Consider the following 12,063-nt stretch of genomic DNA (forward strand, 5'->3'; position numbering starts at 1 on the left):
ATTAATATTCTTCTTCATTGTCATTGAAGACTCATTTTACAGATCTACAATTCTTTGTTTGAAATTTGTGAAAATATCTTAAGATAGTTTAAAGAATCTTTGGTTAACCATGATAATTTTCAAAGTAAGGGCATTGCTTGGTTTTGTCATGGAAAACTCCACCCAAATTAAAAAAATAAAGTAATATACCTGATGTCGGGCAGTGAAACTTGTTTTCAGAGGCATGTCATATTAAAGTATCAGTGCATTTAAATAACTAATTATGTTTTCAACATAATTCTATTAAATTATGCTTTCTGTGAGGAAATTTTAATAATTAACGAGATATCATTTCTCAAAAGTAAAAAACACATATATAGTTTGAATTAAATTGGCCAACCTTAAAGAATCCCTTTCAAACCTGAAATTCTATGATTCTGATAATTAAACTTAAAATTTTTTATCTACTAAGAGTTTATTTTCATAAAAATAGAACATTTAATCTAATACTATAATTCATTTGTATAAGTATTACTGGGCTTTCCATAGCTCATTCTTTAAAAAAAAAAAAAAATTTTTTTTTTTTTTTAATGAAGATAGACTTTTTTTTTTTTGGCTCATTTGAACTGGAAGTAATAAAAGTGCTGTTCTCTATGAATTAAAAAAAAATACAGTGTACAAACACACACAACCTTGGGAACATTTTTTGAGGCACAAAATCCCTGACACTTATACCAGAGGTACAGGAAAGACATTTAACATCAAGAGGTCCTTTATATCATGTCACATCACAACTTTTAAGGTTTTCTTGGTAGTACTCATGCAATATGCATAAACAATATGGTTGTGATTTAGCAAAATCTGATGAGATAGCAAGCAAGGAAAAAATAGGTAATTCTGGTAGGAAGAAAAGCTGCTTAAATTCTTTCTTCTCACCCTTTAAAACTCTGAGAAAGCTGTGATTTCTATACAAAAGGCTGAAGGTCGATAGCTCAAAACTAGTATAACAGTTTACTGTATTAGTTGGCTGTCAATTATTGACAGTTCCTTCATTTCACACAAGGGTTAACCTTTGTTTAGTGACTGACTTAAGTTTATGTTGTTTTTCTCATGCAAATAAAAAATGTCTATAAAAGTTAAAGGCATAACCAATTACATGCAAAACTGTAACACATTTTAGTTTTCAACAATTTGAACAGATTTATATCACGTATGTACAAAATCTGTTTAAACGGAAATAAAGCATTCTCTTGAAGGAAATTATAGTTTTTAGTATAAAAATGTTCTCTTTGTAGGGAGCTCTCTTTACTTCCAATCTCAGGCAATGGCACCTCGCTTCTGCAGTGCTTGCTATGAGGGTGTGTCTCCAAGTAGACAGGACGAATGGAAGAAGTCTGACTGGATATTGTTCCACACTGTAAACATTAATACCTGCTGGCTCTTCTCCTCAGAAAACTGGGCACCATGACACATCCATTCATTTGCCTCCATTAAGAGTGAACTCCAAGTTTATAACCGAGGACTGTGGTCTATCTTGCCATGAGAGCTAGTTTTTTTAATAGTCTTCAATTGGAGCTAATTCTGGCATGAGGTTTACAGATATATTTGTATACAACCTATCAACCAGTATTTTTGGCGTATATATTAAATTGTTCAACCCATCGATGTACTGACGTTCCTTTGAATACCTCAGCAATTTATACCTAAATATTAGAAGAAAAAAGGAAGAGTATCACAAATGCATCCAAAAAGAAAAGTCGATGATGATAAATATGCTCAAGGTCATCTTACAATTAAAGCATTTAAAGTTCTTCACAATTTTTGGTTCTCAAACTTAATTAAAAATCTATAAAGCACTTTTAAGTTAGCACTTTTATTAATCTTAAAATGCCATCTAAAAGAATTATTTTGCATTGTTACAACTTAAACAAAAAAAATCAAACCCATTGCCATCAAGTTGATTCCGACTCATAGCGACCCTACAGGACAGAGTAGAACTGCCCCACAGGGTTTCCAACGAGCAGCTGGTGGATTCAAACTGCTGACCTTTTGGTTAGCAGCTGTAGCTCTCAACCACTGTGCCACCAGGGCTCCTCTTACAACTTAAAAAACTTACACTTAAAAAAAAAACCCTTAATTAATAAAACGTGTTATGTTGTATGCTAAGGAAACACCTTAACATAAGTAGTTAAGTAGGCCCTTTAATGTCCGTATATATATGTACATATACGTGTGGTGGATGGTGGTGGTGTTGTTAGGTGCCGTCTAGTCGGTTCCAACTCATAGCAACCTTATGCACAACGGAACGAAACATTGCCCGGTCCTGGGCCATCCTCACAATCATTATTATGCTTGAGCTCATTGTTGCAGCCACTGAGTCAATCCACCTCACTGAGGGTCTTCCTCTTTTCTGCTGACCCTGTACTCTGCCAAGCATGATGGCCTTCACCAGGGACTGATCCCTCCTCACAACATGTCCAAAGTATGTCCTTCCTTCTAAGGAGCATTCTGGCTGTACTTCTTCTAAGACAGATTTGTTCGTTCTTTTGTCAGTCCATGGTATATTCAATATTCTTCACCAACACCACAATTCAGAGGCGTCAATTCTTCTTTGGTCTTCCTTATTCATTGTCCAACTTTCACATGTATATGATGAATTGAAAATAGCATGGCTTGGGTCAGGCACACCTTAGTCTTCAAGGTGACATCTTTGCTCTTCAACACTTTAAAGAGGTCCTTTGTAGATTTACCCAATGCATCTTTTGATTTCTTGACTGCTGCTTCCATGGTTGTTGATTGTGGATCCAAGTAAAATGAAATCTTTGACAACTTCAATCTTTTCTCTGATTATCATGATGTTGCTCATTGGTCCAGTTGTGAGGATTTTTGTTTTCTTTATGTTGAGGTGTAATCCATACTGAAGGCTGTGGTCTTTGATCTTCATTAGTAAGTGCTTCAAGTCCTCTTCACTTTCAGCAAGGAAGGTTGTGTCATCTGCATAAGGCAGGTTGTTAATGAGTCTTCCTCCAATCCTGATGCCCTGTTCTTCTTCATATAGTCCAGCTTCTCAGGTTATTTGCTCAGCATACAGATTGAATAGGTATGGTGAAAGAATACAACCCTGACGCACTCCTTTCCTGACTTTAAACCAATCAGTATCCCCTTGTTCTGTCTGAACAACTACCTCTTGATCTATGTACAGGTTCCTCATGAGCACAACAATATTGCTATTCTTTGATTCCTATGTTATCACCTTTATTGTCATGTGTATCCTTAAAACAGAAAGAGCTCCCATTACTTGAAGTGGCCTGAGTGAATCTGTATTCTTAAAATGTAAAAAGCTGAAAGTAGACTGAGCAAAAGATTAATAAAAATAACTTAAAAAAAACAACCTGCATTTATTTAAACTTACACAAAAGAAATCATACTCTACATAATTTTCTGCATCTCCAGTTTTTTTTTTACCTAATAATGTACATTACTTTTTTAAGAAAATTTCTTTTATGAAATGAGTTCTGATTATCACCTTTCCTCGAGAATAACTACCACTTCCAAACTTAACTATCAGCACTGATTCTCAGGTTCATAGTTGATTTTATTTTTACTTTCTTTTATTGGCCTCCTCATTTGGGCAGTCACCCTGAAAAAGTCCTACTACTTTCTGGAATTCCCATTCTTCACAATGTTATCCATAATTTGTTATGATCCACACAGTCGAATGCCTTTGCATAGTCAATAAAACACAGGTAAACATCCTTCTGGTATTCTCTGCTTTCGTATGTGTATGTGTGTGTGTGTGTGTATATATATACACAAACATATCTGTATACATATATCTCTTCAAAACAAGCATAAAGAGTGCTTCCTTTCTATAAAGAAAAATGATACCTGCAAAAAATTCCGATTTATTTTTGAGATGCAATGCAATTTTTTAACCATTAATGTATTAAATAACTTTGAGACTTTGGCATCTGAAGATGACATTAAACTTACCGTCCTAAAAACTGGACCTCACCACGATGGTGATGAGGAATAGACGTGTATTTCCCTAAGTCTCCCTCTGGTCTTGTTACATTATATCCAGCATAGTGAACTCTATGATACAATACATGGAAATGGAAATACAAAGAAATAAGATCTTATTAAAAATGGATTACATACATTTTAATTTCAAAATGCAAAAAATACTGATGTATATGCTACTAATAATTTCAGGAGACACTCTTAAAGAAAAAGAGAAACACAAAATAAAATTTAGGAACCTCAAAATTTTTCCACCCCCAAGAATCTTTTCTTGTAGTAGAAATGTATAATTTACCTATTAGAAATGAACTTTACAGAAATTCTATTAATTAAGCAATTTCTACCTCAACATACCTATTCCAAAGGTCATCGTCTTCTCCTCCCCATCCCCAGAAGGCGTTAGGAAAACCATTGATCTTCCTAAACTGTTCGGCTGTCAGTCCACTCACACCACCAAAGAACTCCTTGTATGGGAGGCTGAAAGAGTGCAGGGACATAGCATTCTAAAAATGAAATCACGACAGTCTGCCATATGAAGTCAAGTTCCAGTCTTTAATGGGCTTTGTAAAATGTACCCCTATTTTCCATTTAATAATTATATTGATTAAATCATATTCTGGGAAATGTAAAATACAACTGAGAAAACATATTTAGATAAGTACATCTAAATGTGTTCTGGTACAAACAAAACATTTGTGTGAATCAAAATTTAATGTTTAGTATTGTTACTTTAGAAAACTCAAAACCCAGTGTTTAAAATCATACGATCTTTTCACGTCAACTCAATAGTTGTCAATGAATGCAATGTTAAAACTAAACCAGCTGCAGTCGAGTCAACTCCGACTGATGGTGACCCCACGTGTGCCAGAGTAGAACTGTGCTCCACAGGGTTTGTTTGGAAGTAGATCACCAGGCCTTTCTTCCAAGGTACCTCTGGGGTAGACTCAAATCTTCAACCTTTCGGTTAGATGTTATTAAACTAATAAATTTTTTTAAAAATTAATTGAATTTAGTCATAAGTGTATTATTTATTATATAAAATAGAAATATATATTGGTAAAGACAAATATAATACTTAATTTTGAAATATTTAGCTGCCTATTCCTATAATGTTTGGATTTATACTCTCCCAAAACTCAGATATTTGTAAATACATTTATTTTAATGAACCAATATTTAGAGAAATAACTAGATTTTAAAATTTGGGTTTTATTTTCTCTACCCTTCCCAAACTCACACTCCAAGGAATCTGTCAAAGTATGTAAAGTTTTTAAAGTACATTTTTAATAATCTAATGTCAAGGTAACATCCCTAGACTTGATGACCTAAATAAATTACTGTGCCCCAGAATGTGCTCCTGGGAAGTGGTGTTTCAAAGCTTCAACAGAGGTCAGGCCAATGGACAGGGCCAGCAGAGAGAACAGAACCATGCACAGCATCCGAAAATCAAAATCGGAGAAACCTGGTCATGACAATAACAAAGCTGCCTTAGGAGACAAGAGGGGCAGATTAATTTTTGTGCTGCTAGAAGGGAAAAAGTGTTGTTTGCCAGCTAGACTCCTGTGTGGTACACAGAACCAGGGAGAAGCAGCTCTCACATGGAACTCTAGGGTTGCAGAAGAAAGTCTTGTCCCTAAGGTGGGCCAAAGGCACCACAAGACAGCAGCAGCAACAGTGCCACTAAAGGCAACCATACTGTCCCAGCAGACCTCATCAGGTTCCCTTAAACTGTGACTTGGGAAGCTAGGGTTCCAGTAATAATACTGGTGGCGGTTCAAGAGGGCCAGTTAGTGTTCTTGCCACTGCTGTTTCCTAGGCCAGCTGGCTTATTCTCGCCCATACTAGTGGCTTGGGAGAAACCTGAGATCATTAGTTAGGTAGATACGGATAAACGTGTGTGTGTTAACTGACATGTATAAATTGGCAAACACACTAATTTCATTTGTCATTTTGCTAGAAACAATCAATTGCATTATATACAGAATAGAAAAAAAATTAGACAAACTGAAGGTATAATAGATAAATTAGCAAACAGAAAAAGGGAGCTCAGTAAGCAAAGTCTAGTAACATTTATTTCACATTGCCAGGAGCAGAGAGACACGGAATCTGGGGGCACGAGCTTCCTACTCACCAGTCACCAGAGTGTGGGTACCACTGTGAGGCAGGGGGGATTCGCTGGGCTTCGTGTTACAGCCTGGAAAAAATATGCCTGTAGTGCAAGCACTGGGGCCTTGGTGGTGCAGCAGCTAAGAGCTTAGCTGCTAACCCAAAGGTCAGCTGTTCAAATCCACCAGCCACTCCCTGGAAGCCCCATGGGGCAGTTCTACTCTGTCTTATAGGGTCGCTATGAGTCAGAAGCGACTTGACCTGATGGCAACACGTTTGGGTTTTTTTTTTTTTTGGTTAGTGAAAGCACCGTCTAGTCCATGCACGGATTTGCTTCCATTCTCCCTAAGCTACATTCTCATTTTTAACCAAGCTTCCAAGATACCCCACTAATCCTGGGATTAGTCGAGATGAGCATAAATATTTTGCTCACTAGAAACTGTCTTCAAGTATAAAACGATTAATCTAGAATCCCTGGTTTACAGGGAAAACAAACAAACAGTTGCCACAAAGTCAACTCTGAGTCAGGGCAGCCCCGTAAGTGTCAGAGTAGAACTGTGCTCCATAGCGTTTTTCAATGGCTCATTTTTCAGAAGTAGATTGCCAGGCCTTTCTTCCCAGGCACCTCGGGGTAGGCGTGAACCTCCAACTTTTGGTTAGCAGCCTAGTGTGTTAACCGTTTGCAACACCCTGGGATTCCCCTTGTTTACAGATTTTTATATTTTTATAGTGAAAATCAATTACTCTGAAACTAATTTGACTCTAGTGCACTGACTAAAATCAGGTTTCTGGAAGCACTAAGAACCCGATCCTGAACCTTGATGGCTGCCCACAGCTAACCTCACGCTTTGAGTTCTGGTACTCTGATAATAAAGAAAAGGTTTTCTAATGATTACAATGACCAGCAAAAGAAGCATTCGTTGATGTTTTAGTGTTGATTCACTTGGTCAAGTCATTGAGACTTTGAGCCTTTCTACTCTGTAGGTGGGCACCAGGCAAAGCCGGGCTGCAGGCAACATCTTCCCTGCCCCAGGCTCTTTCCTCTTCTCTCCACTTCCATTCGCTGATGAAAATTGTGATTTCTTTCCCAGATCAGGCCTGTACGCTTTAATGTCGATTAAGTTACTGTCACAGCTCCAATGACTTTTTACATTTCCAGGTATCTCACAGAGAATTAAGACATTGGTTTTCTCTATTGTTAAAGGCATGTCAAGAGTCCACAGTTGTGGAAGAAGCAGATACACTGCAGAGGAGAGGTTCTTCCCTGGACTGAACCATCACTAAGGGCAGGGAAAGCAGAGGGCCTCAACACACGTTAGGTACCAACCATGTGCTGGCACAGAGTACATATGATCCCACAGCCCCTATGGACAGGCTCTATTATTCCAGTGAACAAGGAAACCAACGTTCAGATACATGCAACTTTACCAGTCCTGTGGCGCTAAAGGTGGGAACCCAAATTTAAAGCCACATCTGCCTGACTACAGAAAGCAGACTCTCTTTTCTACCATGCCATACTCAAACCTCTGTGGAGGGAAGTGCTGATATGGACGACAGGTGACTCTGGGTCCTGACCCCCTACAAGGATGAGCTGGAGTTAAAGAAGATACTCTTCAGGCTCTTGAGCTCCCTCAGATCCAGAAGCATCATGCTGTTATCATCTTAATATGATTTTGCAAGTATACTGCACACCATAAGGAGTATTAATGTGCTACTTACATATACATGTATTTATCCAGCTTTGCTGCAAAATGACGTGGCATTTCTCCACATCCGTAATAGTTTCGGTCATTTTCAGGTAAATGGTCCACATCGTGGAAAATCACGCAGTCCCAGGCACTGTCTTTCATGGCCTCTTTGAAGCCCACATTGAAGAGCATTGCGCGGTTAAAGGGCTGTGTGCCAGTCTTGAGAGAGAGCACCAGACAGAAAAACAGAAATGTACAGAAACTTTGTTGTCTGACTTTTTTCTATATTTTTGTGACTAATTAATCATGGTTAAATAATAATAATCACACCCAAATCAAGCAAACAAAATAATCTACTTTAGGATTTTCAAATGTACTGGTTAAATTTATTTACTACATCATTTTATACCTTGGTAACACATAAGAAAACTTTGTTTTTATCTACCTATTAGTAGGTCATCACATTTATATAATCACATCATTTATATTTCTGTTTTATTTCAGATACATCAGGATATGGTTTATGAACAGAAAAAATAAAGCATTAAAAATAATATAGGTTTTATTTTCTAGTAAAGCTTTTCAAATGCTGTCAAGACTAAGAGAAGCTGTATTTTTCCCTAGAAAGTGAATCAAAAGGCAGTAACCCTTCTCTTAGATCACAAAGCCAGGGAAGTCTAATTTTTTATTAGTAATGCTTATCATAAAGACCAAAAGTATTTTTTTTAATAATTTTTATTGTGCTTTAAGCGGAAGTTTACAAATCAAGTCAGTCTGTCACGTATAAGCTTATATACACCTTACTACATACTCCCATTTACTCTCCCCCTAATGAGTCAGCCCGCTCCCTCCTTCCACCGAAAGTATTTTTAAAGACATAAACAATTGGAACTTATTACAACAGAACCCAACTTTGGAACTTATTACAACAGAACCCAACTTCCTTTATTACAACTATTTCCCTTTATTACTAGCGAAAATAAAGTGCACTGGCAATAAATTTCTTTCTGTATCTAATTTTTTTTTTTTATCTAAAGAAAATTAAAGAATATTTACCTATATCTAAAAAATAATACAAAATACAAAACAAAAAATACTACAACAGAAGCAAATCAGACACACAACATAGTCATCACACAAGGGCTTCCTCAAGAGGGAAAAATTACTATTTTTTAGTCCTCAGTCTTGCACTAATTTGAGGTAATCAAAGAAACCACTTTACTTTTTACTATCTCTTTCTTCACCGTGAAATGGAGAGGAAAAAAAAAGAGTTAAATCATAATGTCGTTACCGGTATATCTACATCAGCCTTAACGAACTACTTTAAGGCTTTAAAAAAATTTTTTTTTAATTAAATGTGGACATACTTTATTTCTTATAACAAAAATAAGTTTCTTGTCTAACCCACTTTCACCCTGAGAGCAACATACTTCAGCTCTTCCAGCTGTTTATTCTGGTATTTCCGGTACACCTTTCGCAGTAATGAGAGTTCTGGTACCCCTTGCTTTGTTAAGTTCAGACATTGACCGTTGACGTCTTACTATGGTAGCTGGGAGTTAAACCACCACAGCCACTCCTTCAATCCCCCCCACTCTCGCACTATAATTACAGTCAAGTCTCCTTACTGGAAGCAGTTATGTTCAATAAAGTACCCATAAAAAACTGTATCAGCAAATACAAAACCAGCCTCGTCGGACCTGAGCTGGGAACCCACGAGCTGCTTTGAGCATGTCCTAGTAAGAGCAGTTAGTATAGACCTCGGGATTAACAAATAAATTTCAGCAAATAGGCAAATTCACAAACACGGAATTCGAGAATACTGAGAACAGACTGTATATCTTAAATTTTGGTTAAATCAAATATCAGTAGAACTGTGCTACACAGGGTTTTCAATGGCTGATTTTTGGGAATTAGATTGCCAGGACTTTCTTCCGAGGTGCCTCTGGGTAGACTTGAACCTCCAACTTTTCAGTTAGCAGCTGAGCACGTGAACTGTTTATATCATCCAGGGAATCCAGTTAAATCAACAGCTTTTACATTATTTAAAACAAACAAACAGACCAGTTTCCTCCAAGTTGATTTTGACTCATGGCAATCGTGTGTGTCAAAGTAGAACTGTGCTGCATGGAGTTTTCAATGGCTGTAATCTTTCAGAAGTAGATTGCTGGGCCTTTCTTCTGACATACCTCTGGGTGGATTCAAACCAGTAACCTTTTAGTTAGCAGCTGAGTGCTTAACCATATGCTGCTCCACCTGTGGACGCTTACATACCCACAGAATGACTAAAATACAAATGACCAACTATACCAAGTGTTGGGAATGATGTAGACCAATTGGAAAGGTCAATATAGTCATATAAAATTATATATGCATCACGCACTTTTTATTTTCTCTGTTTTTTGGTGCCAACTACATGAATGTTTTCTTTTTTCTAAATTGTACTTTAGATAAAGGTGTACAGAGCAAATTAGTTTCTCGTTCAAAAACTAATACACATTGTTTTGTGACACTGGTTGCCAAACCCACGACACGTCAACACTCTCCCCTTCTTGACCTTGAGTTCTCCATTACCAACTTTTCTGTCCCCTCCAACCTTCTAGTCCTTGCACCTGGCCTGGTGTACCCAATTAGTCTCATTTTGTTTTGCAGTCCTGTCTAATCCTTGACTGAAAGGTGAACCTCAGGAATGACTTCATTACTGACCTATAAAGGTGTCCGGGGGCTATACTCTCGGGGTTTCTCCAGTCTCTATTGGACCAGTAAGTCTGTTTTTTTTTTTTTGGTATCACACACATTTTATTGTGGAAGTATGAGGTGACAATAATGAGAGCGGTATAAACTGGCTTGGAGAACTAGTCTCCAAGTGTTATCACACGTTTTTTAGGTTTCTGAAACATCATTTTAGCCACAGGTTAAAAAAGGTAGAAAATTAAGTTCTTTTTACCAAGTACAGCCTTTAAATGAGCCCTGGTGGTACAGTGGTTAAAGTGCTCAGCTGCGAACCAAAAGGTTGGCAGTTGGAACCCATCAATTCTGCAGGAGAAAAATGTGGCAGTCTGCTTCCATAAGGATTTACAGCCTTGGAAACCGTCTGGGGAGTTCTACTCTGTCCTTACGGGGTGGCTCTGAGTCAAAATCAACTCGATGGCAATGGGTTTTGGTATAGCTTTTAAACAAAGACACAGAATATAAAAAAACAAATCAGGGTCATTTCCGCTCTAACCTATTTGAATAGTCTATGTTAAAGAAGTATGACTAACTCAGCTTTGACATTATCTGTTCAGAAACAAATGGACTGAACTTTTCTGGCTTTGCCAACTTTGTTAATTCTACTCTCTTCCTGATTGTCTCCACTTCTAAAAGAACCATAGAAACTCACATTTGGAAGGGCTCTTAGGTTCATGGTTTAATCCTCTATTCAATCTATGGGTTATGTATCAGTTTATTTGACACATACTTACTAATCAGTTATTGACGTTAGGTCACATCCTCGAAAAACTAGTGTTTCATTCATTACTAGTGTCAGGCTCAGCACAGCTAGCAAAATATATACATTTGGCTGTAACAAAACAGTCAAGGTTGCACTATCAAGATCAATGACTTTGAAAATGAAAGACTATAGAAACAGGATAGCAAATGTTCACTACATACTATCTTTATTTAAGGATTACTACCTGGCTCTCATTCAGGAGCTCCTGATTGTCTAATGGAGTTGATCCAATATTGATTTTCCAGGCTAGCCAGCAACCACCCCATAGGTACAAAGAAATCCTCAGTCAAGAATTATCTATGTTTTGCTGTTGTTTTTATTCCTGACTTTCTATACTTAAATTCATGGGCCATAAACTGAAATTCCCTTTCAAAATTCAACACTGAGTATATAACTGAGATGATTCTAGGGTGTGTCAGTATAATTCACAATAACTAAAACTTTGCATTACACTCTAGTTACCAGTCCAGATGAAGGTGCACGTGAGTCTAAAAGCTCCCAAATAGCTCAAAGTACAAAATAAGCCACTTCTCTATCAAATGAAATATTACAGAGATTTTCAGGAATAAACAATGGAAGCATAAAAAGGAGTAATATTAGAAGTAAAAGGAGTATTTAATCTTATAAGTAAGTATTAGTGGTGCAGTTATAAAAAATCATAATTTGACCATTCAGAATATATAATTAAAATATAGAAGGCTAATATACTCAAGTTGTACATAATTGATAAACAACTCATTTCACCAAGGCATGTTGTTTATATTTACCAAAAAAAGC

General features: G+C 37.0%; 1 protein-coding gene across 2 annotated transcripts in view; it reads right to left on the reverse strand.

The window, feature by feature from the left end:
• Positions 1-521: 521 nt before the first annotated feature.
• B4GALT6 (beta-1,4-galactosyltransferase 6) overlaps positions 522-12,063 on the reverse strand; it is an 89,228-nt gene continuing 77,686 nt past the window's right edge. Inside the window, exons 6-9 of one of the 2 annotated variants that reach the window (XM_049900311.1) lie at positions 7,828-8,015; positions 4,357-4,479; positions 3,973-4,074; positions 522-1,682 (exon numbers count right to left, since the gene is read on the reverse strand). In XM_049900311.1, the coding sequence (XP_049756268.1) occupies positions 1,535-1,682; positions 3,973-4,074; positions 4,357-4,479; positions 7,828-8,015 (561 nt within the window). In that variant the 3' untranslated portion in view covers positions 522-1,534. The remainder of the gene's footprint in view (positions 1,683-3,972; positions 4,075-4,356; positions 4,480-7,827; positions 8,016-12,063) is intronic. The other variant, XM_049900312.1, reaches the window with a different exon arrangement.

The sequence above is a fragment of the Elephas maximus genome, chromosome 11 (assembly GCF_024166365.1).
Source record: "Elephas maximus indicus isolate mEleMax1 chromosome 11, mEleMax1 primary haplotype, whole genome shotgun sequence".
Classification (NCBI taxonomy): domain Eukaryota; kingdom Metazoa; phylum Chordata; class Mammalia; order Proboscidea; family Elephantidae; genus Elephas; species Elephas maximus.